The sequence below is a fragment of the Xenopus tropicalis genome, chromosome 5 (genome assembly GCF_000004195.4).
Source record: "Xenopus tropicalis strain Nigerian chromosome 5, UCB_Xtro_10.0, whole genome shotgun sequence".
Taxonomy (NCBI): domain Eukaryota; kingdom Metazoa; phylum Chordata; class Amphibia; order Anura; family Pipidae; genus Xenopus; species Xenopus tropicalis.
This window is the reverse complement of record NC_030681.2, coordinates 155,461,905-155,483,843: the sequence shown is the minus strand read 5'-3', so window position 1 is coordinate 155,483,843 and position 21,939 is coordinate 155,461,905. Positions and strand designations below refer to the sequence as shown.

At 42.7% G+C, this 21,939-nt stretch overlaps 1 protein-coding gene across 1 annotated transcript; it reads left to right on the top strand.

Moving 5' to 3' along the window:
• Positions 1 to 1,739: 1,739 nt before the first annotated feature.
• On the top strand, positions 1,740 to 21,328 carry LOC116411008 (vomeronasal type-2 receptor 26-like). The gene is made up of 6 exons (XM_031902771.1): positions 1,740 to 1,939; positions 2,440 to 2,731; positions 5,093 to 5,923; positions 9,257 to 9,481; positions 12,169 to 12,292; positions 20,430 to 21,328. Exons 1-6 carry the CDS (start codon positions 1,740 to 1,742, stop codon positions 21,326 to 21,328), a joined length of 2,571 nt encoding a protein of 856 aa, XP_031758631.1.
• Positions 21,329 to 21,939: the final 611 nt, after the last annotated feature.

Genomic DNA, 21,939 nt, shown 5'->3' with positions numbered 1-21,939 from the left:
TCAAGCAAAGCAGAACTTTTTATCAAAGTAAGTTCTGCCTGTGTAAGCCTGCTTTCTTGAGTGCATGAGCTTTATAGCACTCATGTGCTGTTAATAAATGTAAATGTCAACGAGAATGTGTCAGTTGAAAATGGCCGCTGGGTAAAAGTTGCCATTTGTTTTAGGGAAATGTAATTGTACTGGCAAATGAAGGAGATATAAGTATTACAAATTATGCCATTTAGGTGGGTGAGATGTGCCCAATGTATATACATTGTAGGAAAATGTAGGCTTTACATGTCCTTTAATATAAATATAAAGTTCTCTCCTGAGCACCTCTTCTCTATTGTAAACAATCCCAACTTGATCATCTAACTAGGGGCGGGCCGAGCCAACTGGGCTCCCTAGGCAACCCAGTTGGCCACCTCACCCCTGCATCGCGGGGGGCGCGATGCGCGTTGCGAGATGCAATGTGACGCGAAACTGAATGGGGTAGGCAGTAGAGGCTCCTGCCTGGTGCCCCCCAATCGTTGCACCCTAGGCAGCTGCCTCTTCTGCCTACCCCTAGTTCCGGCCCTGCATCTAACTAGGACTAATCATTGCTCTAGACACAGGCAAAACTTCCTATACTGCCTCCCAATAACTTAGGATGACCTTAGGCATTTCTCTGCCAACTAAAATACCTTTACTATGGAAAAACAGCACCATCTGCCATTAGCCTTTATTAGCTTGTACAGTAAAGAATATATAAATGCACACAGTATGCATAGTAAATAATGTTACACTGACTTCTATGAACAATAACTCCAGATCATAAATAGATTATACAGTGAGGGGCAGAAGTAGTAGCACCCAAATATACTAAATACAGTGAGAAGCAGGAGGAAGTTTAGCCCCTAATACATTAAATACAGTGACAAGCAGTGATAACTTTAGCTCTAAATACATTAAATACAATGAGGACAATGATTTCTGACACCCTAGAGCCCCCTGCCCTTCCAAAAAGCAGGTTTGCTGATGTCAGCATTGTAGAGGTTGTAGTGGTAGACTAAAAATTACTATGATATGACTTGGGTTGTATTGAAAGCACATTGAGTAGGAGAAACAATAGCTTATCTGAAAGCAGTTGTATTGTGTAGTGTTGGCAATGCACAATGCACTGAGATGGTGCCTACACAACCATATTGCAACTAAAAAAAAAATACATTTGTTGGTTCAAGAATAAAAATTTAAATGGTATTTGCGATGTAAACAGAGTAATTTAGAAATCAAAAGTACCCCATAAAACTGAATCCCTTTAAAGGCATACTGTCATAAAATGCTCAAAAATGCAGTGTTTTCAATAATTTCAAGTGTTTGCAAGTCTGTGTCCAATTTACTCTGTATAGGGGGACATTTCAAGTTCTTTGTCCCCCTCCCACAGAGCTATACACCATAATGCTTTCTAAGGAAAAATATTGAGGAACGTAACAGGGATGGTTAATCTGCTGCTGATGTATTATTGTCACTGAACCACTGTTTGTTTCTTTTGGATATTCTCATCTCGTCACCCTCTTAGGACTTACTTTGTACTTTTAAAATAAAAATATTATATCCTGTATAAATAAGTTGTTTTGCTTTGTGGTGTAGAACAGAAGGTTTATCGAGGTATAAAAATAAGATCTGCTGGATATATACACTGAGCCTGCCGGTGATCTCTTCATAACCAGGTTCTACCTACCCACGGCATGATCTGTGAGTGACATTTCCCCTTAGGAACCATGCTGGTACTGACTGTTCTACTGCAGATATTCCCAGCAGCCTCCGACATTACTCACTATTCTACATCCGGATGTGTTCTATGGAAAAACAATTACACCAACACTTTCAGAGATGGGGATTTCATTCTTGGTGCTGTCCTTCACCTGCGTGATTTCCATTTGAGTCCTTCTGGAGATCGAAAGGATATTTTCTGTATGAGGTATGTCCTTCATTTTCAAGTAATATATGTGTTTTAGAAATGTATGTTACTATTTCAACAGAAAACCACAGACTAAACGTTCACTAACCATATAAATGTTTGCCTCTTATGGTTTTAGTTTTTCCTTTCCTGGTTTCCTTCTTTCAAGATAAATCAGCCTGCTTTATGGCTGAGATTTTCGCTATCTGTATAACAGAACACTCCATGTACCCCCATGTATTCTCCCTGCACTCTTCGTGCATTCCTTTCCCACAAAAAAAACTATATTAACCCTCTGCTTTCTATGTTTCTGGCTTTGACTTTTCTGTGCAAACAGGGCCCCATAGATGGTGTCAAATAAACTTTCCTACGATGGTATTTCTTAAAACATTCTAACTGACATTATATTATGGAATAGAGTCAATACTTTATTAAGAACATAAGAAATTATAGTAAATAAAATATTTAATGAATCACTTTATTAAGTTTGTTTATATCACAGTTTTGATCTTACATTGCAGGTTTTCCTTACGATATTACCGCCATCTTCTGGTCTTCAAGTTTGCTATTGAAGAGATTAATAGAAGTTCATGGATTTTACCTAATGTTACCCTGGGCTACCAGATATTTGATTCTTGTGGAGCTGAACCTAAGGCTCTCTCTGGCGCACTGGATATATTTTCCGGAAGAGACTATAGAATTCCAAACTATGCATGTTTGAAAAATATGAAACTGATTGGTCTTTTGGGAGACTTGTCTTCTACATCGAGCTACCCCATAGCCCAGCTTGCAGGGCTTTTCAGGTACCCACAGGCAAGTATTTATTTGTATTATTTAAAACCAGATTTTTTAAAAAATTTTCACCAGGTTTCGCATTGAAAAATCTCCCCTAGTCACCAATGGCTTCAATAAGGTTGGTCAGAGACTTCAATGCATTTTGCTAATTGTCGCACAACCACTCTTCACTCAGTTGCTCGAAGAAGTGGACCTTTGGTGCGCCTTGGGCTGGTTAGAGAGAAAGATGACTTTTTGCTCCTTCATTCAAGTTTTCACTCTTCTGTGCAAATAAACCCACTGGCTGTAGAAAGATATTCAGGAAGAAGATGATGGTGGAGTGGCTTTCCTAGGGGTAGATTTATCAAAGTACGATTTTCGTACCTTTAAAAATCACGGTACAAAAACATCATATCAAATAAGATTTTTTGTATTGTGCTTTTTAAAGTACAAAAAAATTTGTATCTGTAAATACGAAAATATCATACAATATCGGATACTGTCCGAAAACTATGAATTTTTCGTATCCGAATGATCAGAAAATGCAGGAAAACCTTTCTGACTTTGATCCTTCAGTGCATGATTTTGGAAGCCTCCCATAGGGCTCAATGGCACTCTGCAGCTCCAACCCGGCCCAAGGAAAGTCTCCCATAGGGCTCAATGGCACTCTGCAGCTCCAACCCGGCCCAAGGAAAGTCTCCCATAGGGCTCAATGGCACTCTGCAGCTCCAACCCGGCCCAAGAAAAGTCTCCCATAGGGCTCAATGGCACTCTGCAGCTCCAACCCGGCCCAAGGAAAGTCTCCCATAGGGCTCAATGGCACTCTGCAGCTCCAACCCGGCCCAAGGAAAGTCTCCCATAGGGCTCAATGGCACTCTGCAGCTCCAACCCGGCCCAAGGAAAGTCTCCCATAGGGCTCAATGGCACTCTGCAGCTCCAACCCGGCCCAAGGAAAGTCTCCCATAGGGCTCAATGGCACTCTGCAGCTCCAACCCGGCCCAAGGAAAGTCTCCCATAGGGCTCAATGGCACTCTGAAGCTCCAACCTGGCCCAAGGAAAGTCTCCCATAGGGCTCAATGGCACTCTGCAGCTCCAACCCGGCCCAAGGAAAGACTCCCATAGGGCTCAATGGCACTCTGCAGCTCCATCCTGGCCCAAGGAAAGTCTCCCATAGGGCTCAATGGCACTCTGAAGCTCCAACCTGGCCCAAGGAAAGTCTCCCATAGGGCTCAACGGCACTCTGCAGCTCCAACCTGGCCCAAGGAAAGTCTCCCATAGGGCTCAATGGCACTCTGAAGCTCCAACCTGGCCCAAGGAAAGTCTCCCATAGGGCTCAATGGCACTCTGCAGCTCCAACCCGGCCCAAGGAAAGCCTCCCATAGGGCTCAATGGCACTCTGCAGCTCCATCCTGGCCCAAGGAAAGTCTCCCATAGGGCTCAATGGCACTCTGAAGCTCCAACCTGGCCCAAGGAAAGTCTCCCATAGGGCTCAATGGCACTCTGCAGCTCCAACCTGGCCCAAGGAAAGTCTCCCATAGGGCTCAACGGCACTCTGAAGCTCCAACCTGGCCCAAGGAAAGTCTCCCATAGGGCTCAATGGCACTCTGAAGCTCCAACCTGGCCCAAGGAAAGTCTCCCATAGGGCTCAATGGCACTCTGCAGCTCCAACCTGGCCCAAGGAAAGTCTCCCATAGGGCTCAATGGCACTCTGAAGCTTCAACCTGGCCCAAGGAAAGTCTCCCATAGGGCTCAACGGCACTCTGCAGCTCCAACCTGGCCCAAGGAAAGTCTCCCATAGGGCTCAATGGCACTCTGAAGCTCCAACCTGGCCCAAGGAAAGTCTCCCATAGGGCTCAACGGCACTCTGCAGCTCCAACCTGGCCCAAGGAAAGTCTCCCATAGGGCTCAATGGCACTCTGAAGCTCCAACCTGGCCCAAGGAAAGTCTCCCATAGGGCTCAATGGCACTCTGCAGCTCCAACCTGGCCCAAAGAAAGTCTCTCATAGGGCTCAATGGCACTCTGCAGCTCCAACCTGGCCCAAGGAAAGTCTCCTATAGGGCCCAATGGCACTCTGCAGCTCCAACCCGACCCAAGGAAAGTCTCCCATAGGGCTCAATGGCACTCTGCAGCTCCAACCTGGCCCAAGGAAAGTCTCCCATAGGGCTCAATGGCACTCTGCAGCTCCAACCTGGCCCAAGGAAAGTCACCATACCGAAGCTTGAATGAATCAGGAACTTTCATACTCAGTGCGACAAATAAGATTTTGTTCTTCTTTATTGTTCTTCGGTTGCCTTTTGTCTAATTTATAAAACACTTGGGGAACAAAAGCATTTAATTTACAAATATAAAACATAAATGTATTTGTCCAAGTAAGTGTTTTAACTTATTTATTCCTTCAGGTTAGCTACGGAGCTACAGACCCTGTTTACAATGACAGGATCCAATTTCCCTCATTCTATCGAACTGTTCCAAATGAATTATCAGAAATGAATGGGATTGTGCAGATACTGAAGCACTTTGGTTGGAAGTGGGTGGGTCTCATTGTATCCAGCAGTGAGAGTGGGAAACAAGCTCTTGACAGAATAAGGAAAGGTATAGAAAGCTACGGTGGTTGTGTTGCCTTCTCTATTTTCCTTTCAGAGGCACGTTTTTCAAGTTATTTTTCATTTTTAATTGAAGCTAAAAGTATCGTGAATAAAATAAATCAAAAGGACGTTGATGTGATTGTTCTGTTTTTAACTCCAATGCACGTTACAGTCTTCAAAAGGCTGTTTTCTTCTAGACAAATCACAAGGAAAATTTGGCTCTCATCCTCCTTCTTCCCCACTGTCATCCACGTTACTCACGGGTACAGTAGAACCACACTAAATGGCACTTTGTCATTATCTGCTCAGGGAGGAGAGATCCCTGGGTTTGAAACTTTCCTCTACAGAATGACTCCCATTAACTACCCCAATGATGATACAGTAACAGAGATATGGGAAACATTACACGAATGCTCATTTACTGGTTTCCTAAAGACTAATACAAGTGTTCCAGTGCAGAAATGTTCTGGCAATGAATCTCTGGATGATGAGGTTTTATCACGGTTTGACTTCAGAGTTGGTTACCAAGTTTATACTGCAGTCTATGCATTGGCTCATTCCCTTCATAATCTGTTCTCTGCTCGGGCACCGGCCCATCCCCAGGCACCAGCAGGGAGTCTAAAGCACAGATTCAAGCCATGGCAGGTAAGTTACGTATTCCTGGCACCTTCCAACTATTCCACTGATATTGACTTATTTAAAAAATGTTGGACACAACTTAGTAGTTAGCTGTAAGTATAATAAGCTCCTTTACTTGACTTTTTAGACTATTGAATTTTTATTTATGGAATAATATTAAATGGAATTTAAAAGAATTCTGCCATGGGAAAACATGTTTTTTTCCCCAGATGCATCAGTAAATAGCACTGCTTCAGCAGAATCTTGCTCTGAAATTTTTCAAAATCACAGATTTTAAGATCTTTAACCCAGCAGAATTTCACATCTCAGTTCCCCTCACTGCAAGACATTTTGTAAACATTCTGTGCTCACTCATTTTAGGGGTATTTACTGGGGGGGGGGATTTAAGTTTAGGTAGGCAAATTATATATCGTTATTGTCCGGAGAACCTGAGCTTTCCAAATCTGCCTGAGTTTTTGAGTATTTCCCCTCCTGGACCAAGATTTAGAGCTCAAAAACAAAACAAAAAGGAAAAATTTATATTTTTCATGATATAGGGATTTATAGCAGAAACATATTTTATTTTATGGACAAGAATTCAACTGATTTGGAAAATCTCATGTCTCCCAAACATGCCAATACCTGATATGTATAATTTTATGGAGATTTCTGACTTCTATAGATCAAATACTCCCAGCAGTAAATGACCAAATGCCAGAATATGGCAAACTTTAGATCCCAAAGCCAAAAATCCTGGAACATTAGGTTTACCCCAGGAAACCATATATTTTTGAAAATTGCAGATTCTGCCGAATCCAAAATGGGTAACCATGTTTTTAACTTGTAAGTACCCAACACAATGCTTTCGAGAATTTATCAGTTTCTATAAAAAAAATATGAAAATTCTAAAATAAAAGCCTCAAAGCTTCCAATTTAAATCATTATATCTCCCACATAAGATTAGGTACCATGGGAAAACATCCTAAACATGAAAGTCAAGATTCCACTGAACATTTTGATGCCCATTGTGCATAGGATCACCAAATAATCTGGCATTTAGAGACCCCAAAATGAAGTTAGTGCATACAAATTGCCCCGGAGATCTCTTTAGCTACTAAAATTCAACATATTTACTGCATTTATGTGGGGTAAAAACACAAAAATAATAAACTGACTCCCCAAAACCAATTATTTTTGAAAAGTACACATTCGGGTGAATTTAAAATGGGCACCCATGTCTTTACTCCAAACTTCAGAGTCGCAATGCTTTCCCAAAATTAGCGGTTTTGATGAAATACCTGAAAATCTTTTCAAACCTTCCACTTTCAAGTCCTTATCTCCCACATAACATTGGGTATCAAGAAAATACACCCTAAATATGAAAGCCAAAGGTCCATGGAACAGTTTGATGCCCATTGTGCATAGGACCACCAAAGTATCTGGCATTTGAAAACCCCTGCAATATAAGCTCCCGACATGTGTATTATGTGCCATAAGACCCCCTAACAGTATAGAGACCCTAGAAAACCATATTTTTTCCTAAAGTACACATTCTGACAAAAAAAATAAAAATAGTGCATATGAATTTTCACATATGATGCTCTGGCTGGTGCAATTTTTGTATCTGGTATGTGTACTGTATTATATGCTATAAGACCCCCTAACAGTATAGAGACCCAAGAAAACCATATATTTTCTGAAAGTACACATTCTGACGAAACAAAAATGGGTAAATACATCTTTCTATTACAAACTACAAAACTATGCGAAACATAATGGTACTTCTGAAATTTCTGAAAATTGTCACAAAGCTTGCATTTTGCCCCTTTATGTACCCCAGATTTCATAACGTATCAACATAAAACACTCTAAATATGAATGTAATGTCAGGGGTCTACTGAACAGTTTAATGCCCAATATGCATTGATTTACCAAACTATGTGGTGTACAGATGAACCCAAATTGATATATAGCAGACAAAATGTCCATGGGCAAAGAAAAGTAACAAAGAACAATGCAAAATGCAATAAAATTGCTAAAATTAAAAAAAAAAATCACTAAAAAATATATATATATATATATTTTTTTTTGGCCTAGTGAAATCTGCAGTCAGAATCACAGTTTGAGTATTTTGGCTTGGGCAAATTAGTTTTATAGACAAAGTCAAGCGAACAACAACTATGCAGAGTGAAAATGTAATAAAATGGCTAAAAATGCAATGAAATGACTAAAAATGCACCAAAATCACAGAAAATGTAATAGAAGCACCAAAATAATATACAAAAGGTATTGCACAGTGCGGTTAGCCACGTGCCAGCCTTTTCCTATGGTCTGTACACTGGTAACCCTACTCTGGGCAGTATTACACCCGGGATAATAATCCCACTGCAAATCCTTGTCGAAGCAAGAGGCTGCTCACTAGCTAGCCCTGCCTGTCTATCACACCTAGTGGGATCTATTACAGGAGCTGTCTGACCTGTCTGGGCCTACCTACACCCAGGTTCAACCATAATCTCCCCACCTTCTTACTCAGGGGGAGAGCTTTCAGAAAAATGGCCTCCAGCCTCATGGCTGCTCAGCCTTTTATACTACACCACAGTGCCACCAGTTCCCTACATTTAATAAATAAAAAAATGATTTAGTTGAGTGACATTTACCTTAGTATTTGTACCTATTTGGCATTATTCCTCCGTATAACATAGAAGTAGGGCACATAACATTGAAACTCTTATCTCACTCACACACACAATGAAACAAACTAACTATACTTTCTTTCTCTGTTGGTCACATGTCTGGAACCAGTTGAAGTATACATCCAACAAGCAGAAGAATCTAGTGCTTCAGTCCCACTCCTCTTGAAGAGATATAAATAGCAGTACTTTATATTTTATCTGAAGGAATGGGAACCCTAAAATTTGAATGTATATCAATTCTCTGTATATAGAAACTGGGCTGGCAAAAGCTGCTCAACATGTGGATGTGTAGGTACCATAGCAAAACTCCTACAGACCCACACCTATGCTTCCAGATGTCTAACAGCTTGCTCTTCCAGTATAAGAGTGATTCACCATTCCCTTGTTGACTTAAGGAGAGGGGAGGGTACAATGTTAGAGGCAGCAGTGTTGGGTGGTAATGTCAAAGGAAGGTTCCCCTCACATAGCAGGGCTGTAGGTCCCTCTAGTCCTAGATATTGCTGGAACTATAACAGGATGATTGATAGGATAATATTTTCATAGTTAGGTAAAAGTGCTATGAGATTACTAAACCTTTAACAAGATGATCTAAAATGCAGCTGCTCAACCACCGCAAGATTTGCAAGTATTTGAGGAAAACTGACTCTTCCTTTTATATTTATTTTAGTTAAATGCATTTATTAACAATGTGACTTATAAAACTCCTTCTGGCGACATCATGTTCTTCAAAGCCAATGGAGACCCTCCGGCTCAATTTGACATTGTTAAGTGGCTCTTCTTAAACAATGGTTCTACTGTGAGCCGTAAAGTTGGACATTTTGATGAATCAAATGACAAGAATCACTTTTACATTAATTCCAGTGCTGATTTGTGGAGTCCATACTTCACAGAGGTAAGGCTGAAACAGTTGTATCTATGTATGTATAACTTTATATAGAGCAGTCCACCAAGTTCAACACCTCAAATATATCCCCAGGGCATACAGTATATATAGTGAATAATGTACCCCCTATTGTCATTGATACAGATATTAGAAGTCACTGAGGAGTTACGTGACCATAGAAAAGCACAAGGTCGCAGGCCGAGTGCTTTTATACAGGTCACGTAACTCCGAGTGTAAACAATCCAGCCCACTCTTTAGGCAGAACCCACTATATTGGCAGTGATTTATCCATAACAGGGAGTTTACTGTTACTACTCTCATAATACCAACTTCATGTGTCACCAACTGACATACATTTTGTAAACATTGCTTTTTCCAGGTTACTAGCTTTAGTAAGATACCGGCTGCCTAGAGTTGCACAGTCATTCATCCACACTAAATCCAAATTCTTCTCAGTCTTCTTCTAGACCCCAAACACACTTTGATTTAGTCCATAGTTACATAGTTACATAGGGTTGAAAAAAGACCAAAGTCCATCAAGTTCAACCCATCCAAGTAAACCCAGCACACACACCCTATACTTACCAATCTATACACTCACATACATAAACTATAAATACAACCATTAGTACTAACTGTAGATATTAGTATCACAATAGCCTTGGATATTCTGCTTGTTCAAGAACTCATCCAGGCCCCTCTTATAGGCATTAACAGAATCTGCTATTACCCCATCTCTGGGAAGGGCATTCCCCAACCTCACTGCCCTCACCGTGAGGAACCCCCTACCCCACATCCCCCGGCAGGGCATTCCCCAACCTCACTGCCCTCACCGTGAAAAACCACCTACGCTGCTTCAAATGGAAGCTCCGTTCCTCTAATCTAAAGGGGGGGCCTCTGGTGCGCTGATTGTTTTAATGGGAAAAAAGAACCCCCATCTGTCTATAATCCCCTCTAATGTACTTGTACAGAGTAATCATGTCCCCTCGCAAGTGCCTCTTTTCCAGAGAAAACAACCCCAACCCTGACAGTCTAACCTCATAGTTTAACCCTTCCATCCCCTTTACCAGTTTAGTTGCAGTCTCTGAACTCTCTCCAGCTCATTAATATCCTTCTTAAGGACTGGGACCCAAAACTACCCCCCATACTCAAGGTGAGGCCTTACCAGGGACCTATAAAGCGGCAAAAAAATGTTCTCATCCCTTGAGTCAATGCCCTTTTTTTACACAAGACAGCACTTTATTTGCTTTAGTAGCCACAGAATGACACTGCCTGGCATTAGACAACTTGTTATCAACAAAAACCCCTAGATCCTTCTCCATTAAGGATCCCCCCAACACACTACCATTCAGTAGATAGTTTTTGTTTATATTATTTCTACCAAAGGGCATAACTTTGCACTTATCAACACTGAACCTGATTTTCCAGTTTGCTGCCCAGTTTTCCAATTTAGTCAAATCGCTCTGCAAAGCGGCAGCATCCTGCATGGAACTTATAGTTTTGCACAATTTAGTGTCATCAGCAAAAATAGAAACAGTACTGTCTATGCCCCCCTCCAGGTCATTAATAAATAAGTTAAAAAGCAAAGGACCAAGGACTGACCCCTGCGGTACCCACTAACCACACTGGTCCAATTAGAAAATGTTCCATTTACCACCACTCTGTGTAATCTATCCTTCAGCCAGTTCTCTATCCAATTACAAATATTATGTTCTAGGCCAATATTCCTTAATTTGATCATTAACCTTCTGTGAGGTACTGTATCAAACGCTTTAGCAAAGTCCAAGTAGATGACATCAACTGCCATTCCAGCATCGAGGTTCCTACTCACCTCCTCATAAAAGGCGACTAAATTAGTCTGGCAAGATCTGTTACGCATAAAACCATGCTGGCACAAACATATAGTATTGTGAACTGCAATGTATTCAAGTACCCTATCCCTTATTACCCCTTCCAGAAGCTTTCCTACTACTGATGTCAGACTAACAGGCCTATAGTTTTCAGGCTTAGAACGGGATCCCTGTTTAAATAACGGCACCACATTAGCAATCCGCCAGTCTCTTGGCACCATGCCAGACCTCAATGAATCCTGAAAAATTATGTGAAGAGGTTTGGCAATCACAGCGCTCAGCTCATTTAATACCCTGGGATGAATCCCATCCGGCCCTGGACCTTTGTTTACCTTTACATGTTCAAGTCTCTTTTGAATTCCCCCCCGAGTGACCCACGCGCCAATAGCTAAATTACTAGAACTGGGCATATTACAAGGGAAGCCTTCATTATCTGGCTCCTCAGATGTATAGACAGATGAAAAATAAGAGTTCAAAATTTCTGCTTTTTCCCCGTTCTCATCAACCAACGTACCCCCCCGTGATAATAAGGTTCCCACCCCTTCTTGCTTCATTATAACTGCTTCATTCATAACTAGCAAATCTATAAAAATCTTCAAATCATTTAGTGTATAACTGGTATTTGTCATTTCTACCAATGTGCATAACCTTGAATATATCAATGTTGGATCTCATTTTCTGGCCAGTTCTCCAATAGTTGATTTAGTGGCAAAATCCATCATGGGACTTATATTTATGCACACGATTAGTATTATCAACAAAGACAGCACTTACAATTCCATGTATGTGCCGTAGTGTAGCCACTGGTGCCAGTCTATTAGTGATGAATGTTTGTATATTATTTAGATGCCTCGGTCCCTATGCAGCGAGCCCTGTTCCCCAGGATACAGGAAGTCTAAAATAGAAGGGGAGCCCCCTTGTTGTTACGACTGTGTCCAGTGTGGAGATGGGGAAATGTCTAACACTACAGGTAGGAACAGTGACAAACACAACATGTACAGATCATTTTGCCCTTTGCTCAGGCTGTAATGTACTAAGCTGTGTTTTAATATACGCCACTGATTGCAGGATCTGTACCTGTAAATATAAAAGTATAATTTTTGCAATAGGAACAAGGCTATTTACATCGGAAATAGACACATCAAGCTTTATTTTGTTGCTTTATAAATACACATACTGTATATGGCACACACAATAATCTGGCTAGATTTGGTCTTTAAAGGAACACTGACAGGGGAAAACATGTTTTTTCAAACCCCTCAGTTAATAGAGCTTCTACAACAGAATCCTGCATTGTAATCTGTTTTTCCCATGGGGCTAGCCATATTCTTCATTTCCCAGGGTGCCACAGCCATGTGACCTGTGCTCTGATAAACTTCAGTCTCACTTTACTGCTGCGCTGCAAGTTGGAGTGATATCCCCCCCCCTCACCCCCAGCAGTCGATCAGCAGAACAATGGGAAGGGAGCAAGATAGCAGCTCCCAGTAGGTATCAGAATAGCACTCAATAGTAAGAAATCCAAGTCCGGCTTGGGACTCCTCCAGTTACATGGGAGTAGGAGAAACAATAGGTTAGCTGAAAGCAGTTCTAATGTGTAGCGCTGGCTGAAAGCTCAGACTCAGGCACACTTTACTGCTGCGCTGCAAGTTGGAGTGATATCCCCCCCCTCACCCCCAGCAGCCGATCAGCAGAACAATGGGAAGGGAGCAAGATAGCAGCTCCCAGTAGGTATCAGAATAGCACTCAATAGTAAGAAATCCAAGTCCGGCTTGGGACTCCTCCAGTTACATGGGAGTAGGAGAAACAATAGGTTAGCTGAAAGCAGTTCTAATGTGTAGCGCTGGCTGAAAGCTCAGACTCAGGCACAAGGCACTGAGATGGCGCCTACACACCAATATTACAGCTACAAATACATTTGTTGGTTCAAGAATAAAATGTTAAATAGCAGAGGGAATTATTTGCTGTGTAACAGTGTCATTTAGAGATAAAAAGTACCCAATACAAATCAGGGCAGTGTCCCTTTAAGATGTAAAAGTACCAGGGAAAAGGTGTGATAATTATCTACTTAAATTGATTGAAATGATGGAACATGGAGAGAGCCAATCCAAAAGCCTAGATAATGTTTCCTTCATCTGTACGTAAAATTAAACACAATGGGCCTGATTCACTAAAGAGCAACTTAACGTGCGCTATTTTTAGCGTGCGCAAAAATTTTTCCCGTGTCTTAATTTTGGCGACTTTTCGCACGATGCACTATAAGCATACTTACGGTATTTTACGCGAGATACTTACGTTCGGTACTTTTCGCATGCACGCTAATTCTCGCATCCGCGGTAAATACCGCATGCACGTTAATCTACGCACGCCTACAGCGGTAATCGCTGCATGCACGCTAAGTTATGCACGCCCACAGCGGTAATCGCCGCATGCACGCTAATTAGCGCACATGCGGCGACGCATGCGTACGTGTTACTTTCGCGCGACATTGCACACGCTGCCACGCGACTTGATGCACGCGGTAGCATAAAGCAGGCGCCATTTTGCCAAATTGCTGTGGGGGAGTACAGTAGCGCTAGAGAGAGGAGAGATTGATAATGGCTAAAAGAATGAACTTACCTGATGTGTCTTCAAGCAGTGAGTCAGAGGGGCCCTTATATTTGGGGAGCCCTAATGAGTCTGAGCCAGAGGGCACAGATAGGGACTACCATCCGGAGGAAGCCACTGGTGAGAGCGATGGCCTTCCTCCCCCCTCATCTGGGAGACAGAAGAGGCAGGAGGGGCAGGAGAGACTTTGCAGTCAAAAATTTTCAAATTTTGAAAATGAGGCCCTCATAGAGGCCCTAGTGCCTGTTTATGAGAGGGTAATAGGCAGGTATGCGGCCAGAACACCCACTGCTGTGAAAGCGAAGGCCTGGAAGGACATTGCGGAGGCTGTTAATAGTGTGGGAGTGTGCCTCTGCAATGTCCAAAATTGCAAAAAAAGATACCAGGACATTAAGAGGGTCCTTAAAAAAAAAGCTGGCAGAGGGCTCCAGATACAGGTAAATATCTTACATTCATCTTTCTATTTAACACTCGCTCGTCTGCTTTTCTACTCAACTGTCTTTCCTTCCTTTTTGCCTTCTTTCTTGCTTACTTTACTTGTATGTATGGGCACGCCTATTATTATGTGTGTAACTTAAGGCCTCAAAGCTGTGTAGTACAACATCAAATTAGGCCAGTAAATAGGGGGGGGGGGGCATTTAAGAAATCTTTGGCCAAATACTTAGGGGTCCGTTTACTAAAGTGGCTTAAATTAAGTGGGAGATTTTAGTCACAGAATAAATGGCAAATATGTTCTGGGCACTAGGAGAAACTACATGAAAGTATAGAATACCATATCAATGAAGGAAAAATAAGTAGACATTAACCAGTTCAAAAGTATAAAAATTTTAAATTTTACTAGAACAATAAAACTTGAAAAAAACAATAAAAAAGGGAAGGAAAAAAAAACTTAGGGCTTGCTGCCCTTGAATTCCTCAAAGTCCCATCTTAGTTGGGAAACTTCCCCCCGGAGCTGGGCCAGCTCAGCCTTCACCATTTTCAGGTCCTCCTGCACTGACCGATGTGATGTTCCCTCGTCTGCAGGAGAACCTGGTGGCTGTGATCCGGGGGGCTGGGGGGAGAATTCAAGGGCTGGGGAAAGTGGGGATAAACTGGGGGTGGAGTAAAGGGGGGGGTTTCCGGGGCCTCTGTGGCCTCTTCTGCCTCAGGGGCCTCCTCACCCTCTGAGGAATCCTCTGTGGCCTGTTGAGGTCCTGGGGCCTGTTTAAGTCCTGGGGCCTCTGGGGCCTGTTGAGGTCCTGGGGCCTCTGGGGCCTGTTTAAGTCCTGGGGCCTGTGCAGGTCCTGGGGCCTCTGGGGCCTGTTGAGGTCCTGGGGCCTCGGGGGCCTGTGCAGGTCCTTCAGCCTGGTCTGCCTGGGGTTCTGCTTCCACAGGGAGGAGAGGCGCAATGTCGATATTGAGTTCTGTGAGACAGTATTGCAAGATGTTAGTTCAATCTATTATATATATATAACAGGAACAAATGGAGCACACCCTGTGGAGGTACAAATGCCCAGGGTGCTAGCAAAAAAATATAAAGCAAGAAAAATAGGCTGCACACGCCAGGACTTAGCAAAAAGTAATTTTATTGAAAAAAGATATCCAAATATCTTTTTTCAATAAAATTACTTTTTGCTAAGTCCTGGCGTGTGCAGCCTATTTTTCTTGCTTTATATATATATATATATATTTATATATATATATATATATATATATATATATTCATACACAGAGGGCCACCATCTGAAATAATGGGGCCCCTCACAATGTCATTTTTTCATCCCCCCTTCTCCCACACCCCCAATGGCCCCTCCCCCTGTGAACCCTCACATCAATACCAAGGACACACAGACATTGTTAGCCAGGGCCCCCTAAAGCATTTGTAGCCCTTCCCCAAATGACTCACACTATGGGCCGCTCCCTGCTGCTTCCCCCCTGCTTTAAAATCATTTAAACAGCACCTTCCTTTATTGTGTATTTTAGAAAAACATGCATTTAGAGAGAGAGAAAATCCATTTCAACTTCAAATTACTTGCTAAATTTTTAAAGAAATGTATTTTGTGTAAAACCATATTAAACTACAATAATTACCTTCAGCTATATCAGCTATCTCCTCATAGTTCCTGCGCTTCAGGTCCGACCAAATTCGCTGGAGCTGTCGGAGGTCCACTATGAGTTCACAGTCCCTGCACAACCCAGTTATTAGGTTGCGCAGGATCGCCCTCTTCCTTTCATGGACCCCTATTGGCCCCAGCGGCAGCCTGTCATACCCTGAGCGCAGGAGGAAGGAGATAATATAGCGCCTCTCCGCATTTAGAAGGTCTGACACCCCAGGCATGGTGCTGTCAGTGTGGAAACTGCAGACTGAATGACCTAAAATGGCTGCAGGTCGCACATGTCACAAGGTTACCAAATCGCCACAAAATGGCCGCAACTCGCGTGAGATTACAAAGTCGCGATTTGTCGCCAATGCGCGGCAATGCGCACATGTGGCGATTTATCGCAACTTTGTAGTGCTCACCACTACAGTGGGGAATATTATGGCGATTACATATTCATGTCTATATTGGGAAATGTTATGGTGAAAAAAGAAACTTTCCCACTATTCTTGCTAACAAATATTCGACTTTAAAGTTAGTGACTGTTCATAGACTATACTCTTAGACAATTTAGATGCACTTTAGTAAACAGACCCCTTAATGCCCTGTACTGTCCTTTATCAGGGAGGATTATTGTTTAAGCATTGGTTATACAGAGAGAGTATAAGGGAGAGCCCTGGGAGTTAGTGAGGCCACTTAGCAGCAACTTGCAGCAGTTTAGTAGGGTTTGTGTCACAGCCTTAGTATTGTTACACTTGAAAGTAAAGGGAATGGATTGGGGCAACAATGAGTAACAAAAAATGACTGCTTTGTTATGGCTTGCCTATTGGAGACAACACAATAAAACCCTTTTTATATTTTCTTTAGATCTGGAACTGGAGGAGGGCCCGCTAAGAGGGTGCATTACACCCAGTATGAGGAGCTGCTGCTGCCACTTATGCACCGGGAGAGCGTGCACGGTGTGTCTCGCACGTTTGATACTGATTTGAATGTTGGCCAAGGTAGGTGTAATGACAGCAATACAAGTGTATTTACTCTTGCAGAGAAGCTTAAGATAGAGAAGCTTAAGTTAGAGTGGAAAAAAAAACTGTTAATATAAATCTAATGATAAAGTTGGCTATAGGTTGTGTTGGTCATTTTTTACGGATAGGGCTGCTTTGGGAAGTAATTGTTACTTGAAATACCACAACCTGACTGTTTTGGCAGCCTGACTGTCCCTTCCCAGCCTGTCAGTTACAGCTTCTAATGCTAACGGCCTAATGCTGCACAAATATGGCCGTCCCCTCATAGAGGAACATGGGGGATCAGATGGGGAATGTAAAAGTTTGGCTAAATACTTTTATTTGCAAATTAGAAATAGCATGCAAAGACAATGTTATGATAGATGTAAAAAGAATGTAATTTCTGCTGCCTGTATCCCTTTAAGGTTAAACAATCTTTTCTCCAACAGATTCATCCCACCTGGGCCGAGCAGGCGCAGACAAATGGCATCTGCTCCCGTTCCAGGTATTATTCTTAACAAATTTTGTTTTGACCTGTGTTTTGTGTTAGGCTTGTGCAGTGGCATAATAATGAATTGTGTGTGTGTATATTGCAACTGTTTCAGTTCCAGGAGTGCAGTGTATTGCTAATAAGATAGGGGTGTTATTGGCCAAGTGTGCCTTGCTGGGTTAGGTGCAGTCAGTTCATCTTTGACTTTTGGACAATCAATCTTTTCAACTTGATTTAACCTTTTTGCCTCATTTGGAATGAATCAATGTCCACAAATGTTTGGGTACAAATAAACTTGGTCATGTTTTAACCAAAATGACAATCAGTGTCCATGAACTTTGTTTTGCATCATGAAGAGAAAAAATTATCAACTTTTTTCTTCTTTTTTTCAAAAGGTGGACACTCCTCGTCTCGGCTTGACTCCCCACAGCGCCATCCTGAATTGGAAAGAGAGGGATTTAGTGGGGAGGAAAGTGAAAGAGGGTCCCATGTCGGTGGCAGCGACGTGGCCCTCTTCTCAGATGAGGAGCTGGCCAATATTCCCCAGCAGCAGCTCCCAACCCAGGCCACAGGAGAGAGCATGGCCCCCACGGAAATGGGGCAACAGAGTTTCCTGAAGTCCCTAATAAGGCACCACAAAGCCTTTATACAAAAATTAAATACCCTGCATACTGATTTGTGTGTGGTGACTAATGAGTATAATGCAGCTGAGGCACGCAGGGCTGCACATGAGGCTGCAATGCTTAGCCTGGAGCAGGAGAGGCTAAAACTGTATCAGGCCAGCGAGGCCAGGAAAGCTTCTCATGAGGCTGCCATGTTGAGGCTGCAACAGGAGCAGGTTGACCTTAAAAGGCAGAAAGTGGCACAACAGGCACCAAAGGCAACTGAGTCCAGCAGCTCTGCCAGTACAGCTCCCCCTCCTGCGGGCTCAACTAGGCAGCTGCGCAAAAGAAAATACATTTTTTTCTTTTCTTTTTGGGTTGTGGTTATTTTATTCCGCATAAAACATTTGGGAAGTGTTCCCTTACAATAAAACTTTGTTTTTGTGACAAGTTGTTTGGTATGTGTTGTGTATGGGATTAAAGATTGTAGGTACTTACAGGCAAAGTAATTATTAACAATTTGTCCCCAGACTTGACTCCCTCGGGCATCCGCGCGTTGGACAGGATCCTCAAGGTCATCGGCCACCTCAGCTGTAAAGTTGTGAGGAACACGGGTCAAAAACAAATCATTACAGTAATGATTCATCAGGCCCGCTGCTGGCCAAATGGGTGCCCTAAGCTGAAATTTACTTTTATGCCCCCTCCCCCAAATATTACGGAAGTAAAATAATTTTAAAAAAAACACCTACTATAGGGGCCCCACACACAGTGCCCACAATTGCCCCCATAGACAAACCCCCCATAGTAAGTGGCCACAATAGCCCCCATAGATTGATTTAACTATCCCAGACAGCGGGATGCGCTATAAAACCCGGTGGGACAGTGTTGGTGGGTATGTTATAATATATAGAAATATTTTTTTTTTGGGAGCAGCTGGGATGGTGTCCCTCTGGGAGTTGGTGCCCTTTGCAGACTGAGTACTCTGCTTATAGGGAGCGGCGGCCCTGTGCTTCATAGATATTTGGATATGACAACAAAACGTGAAAAATTGAAAACCTGGTAGGCCGTGCCGGTTCGCCAGATTGTGCAGTACCGCACACGCACCGATGATGATTGCCACTTTGGTGGGGCTGTACAGCAGGCTGCCTCCTGATCTGTCGAGGCAGTGGAACCGGCTTTTGAGAACCCCAAACGTCCGCTCTATCACAGACCGCGTTCTCACGTGTGCTTGATTGAAGGCACACTCCGCCCGTGAGCGCGGCCTGTGAATCGGTGTTATTAGCCACTGACCGCATGGGTAGCCAGCATCTCCTGAAATAAAATAAGATGGAATAAGATGCTGCAAACAAATAAGCGGTTTCCAGTCTCCCAGTGTCAAAACAGGGCCCTTTTGCACCAGATGTGACAGTGTGAGACTGATAGGTGACACTACAAGCAGCTGCTTTGACTCTCGGCAAAAGAGGGCACTTTACACATTGCATTACAAGCTTATGGCAGGCAGGGACTGGTTTTACAGTGGGACACACAAAACAAATGTGGGCAAGTTGTGCTAGATAAGTGACACAAATACTTACCTAACAGCCACCCGTGAGGCATTTGTCCTGTCTCAAACGCTTGGTAAAGGATAAAAATCCCTCTTCACGGTGCGCCAGTCGTTCCGAGGTTATGGGAACGAGAGAAAAGTCCTGGACACCGAGCGGATGGCGTCCAGGACCTGGCCAAGGCACCGTGAAAAGGTGGGCTGTGACACCCCCCCATAAACCCCCCACCCTCTGAAAGCTGCCAGAGGCAAAAAAATGCAGGGAGCACAATAGCTTTACCATTCCCGGGACAGCCCTGCTTCGCCGAGTCCGTGGTTCCAGTGCAGGCTCAAGCAGCTCGTATAGGGTGTTAATTGCTGCCTTATTGAGCCTGTACCTCCTTACCACTTGATCCTCGCCCAAGCCCTCCAAAGTGGCCCTCTCCCTGAACTGGCGTGGCCGCATAACGCGTAGTGGCTGCGGTGGTTGTTGTTGTTGTTGTTGTGCCACCTCCAAATCACCCAAAAAACCCACAACATATTCCATTTTCAGGTCTCAAAAATGTGCTCTGCCAAACACCTCCCCCCAATCAGGTACTTAAATATGCACATATTCGCGCGCTAATTAGTAAATCGCGCGCAAATTATCGCGTCTTTTTTACCGCAAAAAAGCGTGCGATAAACTTTAGTGAATCAGGCCCAATGTAATAAAACAAGATTTATGATTTTCAATGCAAATACACAGAGCAAATAGAAGTAAAAATCACTTTGCATAAAAGTGAATGTTACTACCAATAATATTTTGTATTTCAGATGCAGTGACCTGTGTAAAATGCCCTGAAGACCAGAAGTCTAATAGACAGAAGACTGACTGTGTCCCTAAAGCTCTAAATTTCCTTTCTTATATGGATACCCTGGGGGCCAGTTTAGCTTCCGCTGCTATAATTCTCTTCATCACAACTTCTGTAGTTATGGGAATCTTTGTAAAATATTGGGAGACTCCTATTGTGAGAGCCAATAACCAAAATCTCAGCTGTCTCCTCCTCATCTCTCTCATGTTGTGTTTCCTCTGCACTTTATTATTCATTGGGCGCCCAACTCAGATATGTTGTCTCCTCCGACAAGTAACATTTGGGATTGTATTTACTATTTCTGTTTCTTCTGTGTTGGCTAAAACTCTCACAGTTATTATTGCCTTCAATGCCACAAAGCCTGGGAGCAAGCTGAAGAAGTATGTAGGAACCCAACTGGCCATTGTATTAGTTATAATATGCTCTTTGGGTTCCACTGGAATCTCCGCTGTGTGGATGGCCTCTTATCCACCATTCCTGGAAGTTGATATGTTTTCTGAAATGGACACAATTATTTTGCTGTGCAATGAAGGATCAGTCACTTTCTTCTTCTGTATAATTGGATATATAGGAACCTTGGCCCTACTAAGTTTCATTGCTGCATTTCTAGCCAAGGATTTCCCTGACCGATTTAATGAGGCTAAAAACATCACTTTCAGTATGTTGGGGTTCTGTAGCGTGTGGGGGGCATTTGTCCCTGCATACCTGAGCAGTAAGGGCAGTAGAATGGTGGCAGTTGAGATATTTGCCATCTTATCCTCCAGTGCTGGGTTATTGGGCTGTATATTTGCCCCCAAATGCTACATTATTTTTCTAAGACCTGAGCTGAACATAAGAGAGATTGTTGCCAGAAAAGCTTAGATCCCCATGCAATCTTTAATTTTGACCTTATAGCAGAAATTCAGTTAAGGTATGTGAGTGTACAAAGTTAATTATACAATATATAAAGCCAGATATGAGTATTAAAATCCTTTATTCTGGAAAAATACAACTCAGGATATCTTTCTGTAACTGCACCTAGAAATCCATGTTAGCAAACGCCTTGAAAAATTCAGAAACTTTGTGAGTAACTTTGCCTTTACTTACCTTGTTTGTCTTACCATGGACTGTAGATTTCCCACAGAAGTCAGAGAGTAAGGCAAGATCAGTCAACAAATGAAAAAGTCTTTGCTTTGTGCAACTTGTTGCTCTGGGAAGGAGGAGTGTAAAGGTCACAGAAACAGGAAAAGGAAATAACAGCACTGTTGATTCATTTTAAGCAGACATGGATTTCCAGCAAAATTCTGCATTTCTTCAACGCCCAATGACTTTAATGCATTTAGAGTGAGAAAAAATCCCATTGAGTTTTAAGCATTTGGAGTAAAATTAAAAAAATTTAAAAAAAGCCGCAATTTGTCGCTTATTGACGTCAATGCAGATTTTTCGGTGAAGCAAAATGGGGCAGATTCGCTCATCACTATTTATTTATAGGG

What these genes read in the sequence shown, in the direction of transcription:
- LOC116411008 (XM_031902771.1), top strand. Translation starts at nt 1,740, where the DNA reads ATGCTGGTACTGACTGTTCTACTGCAGATATTCCCAGCAGCCTCCGAC. An exon ending in GGCTTTTCAGGTACCCACAG is followed by an intron (nt 2,732 to 5,092) that starts GCAAGTATTTAT and finishes TTATTCCTTCAG; the next exon opens with GTTAGCTACGGAGCTACAGA. An exon ending in GGAGTCCATACTTCACAGAG is followed by an intron (nt 9,482 to 12,168) that starts GTAAGGCTGAAA and finishes TATATTATTTAG; the next exon opens with ATGCCTCGGTCCCTATGCAG.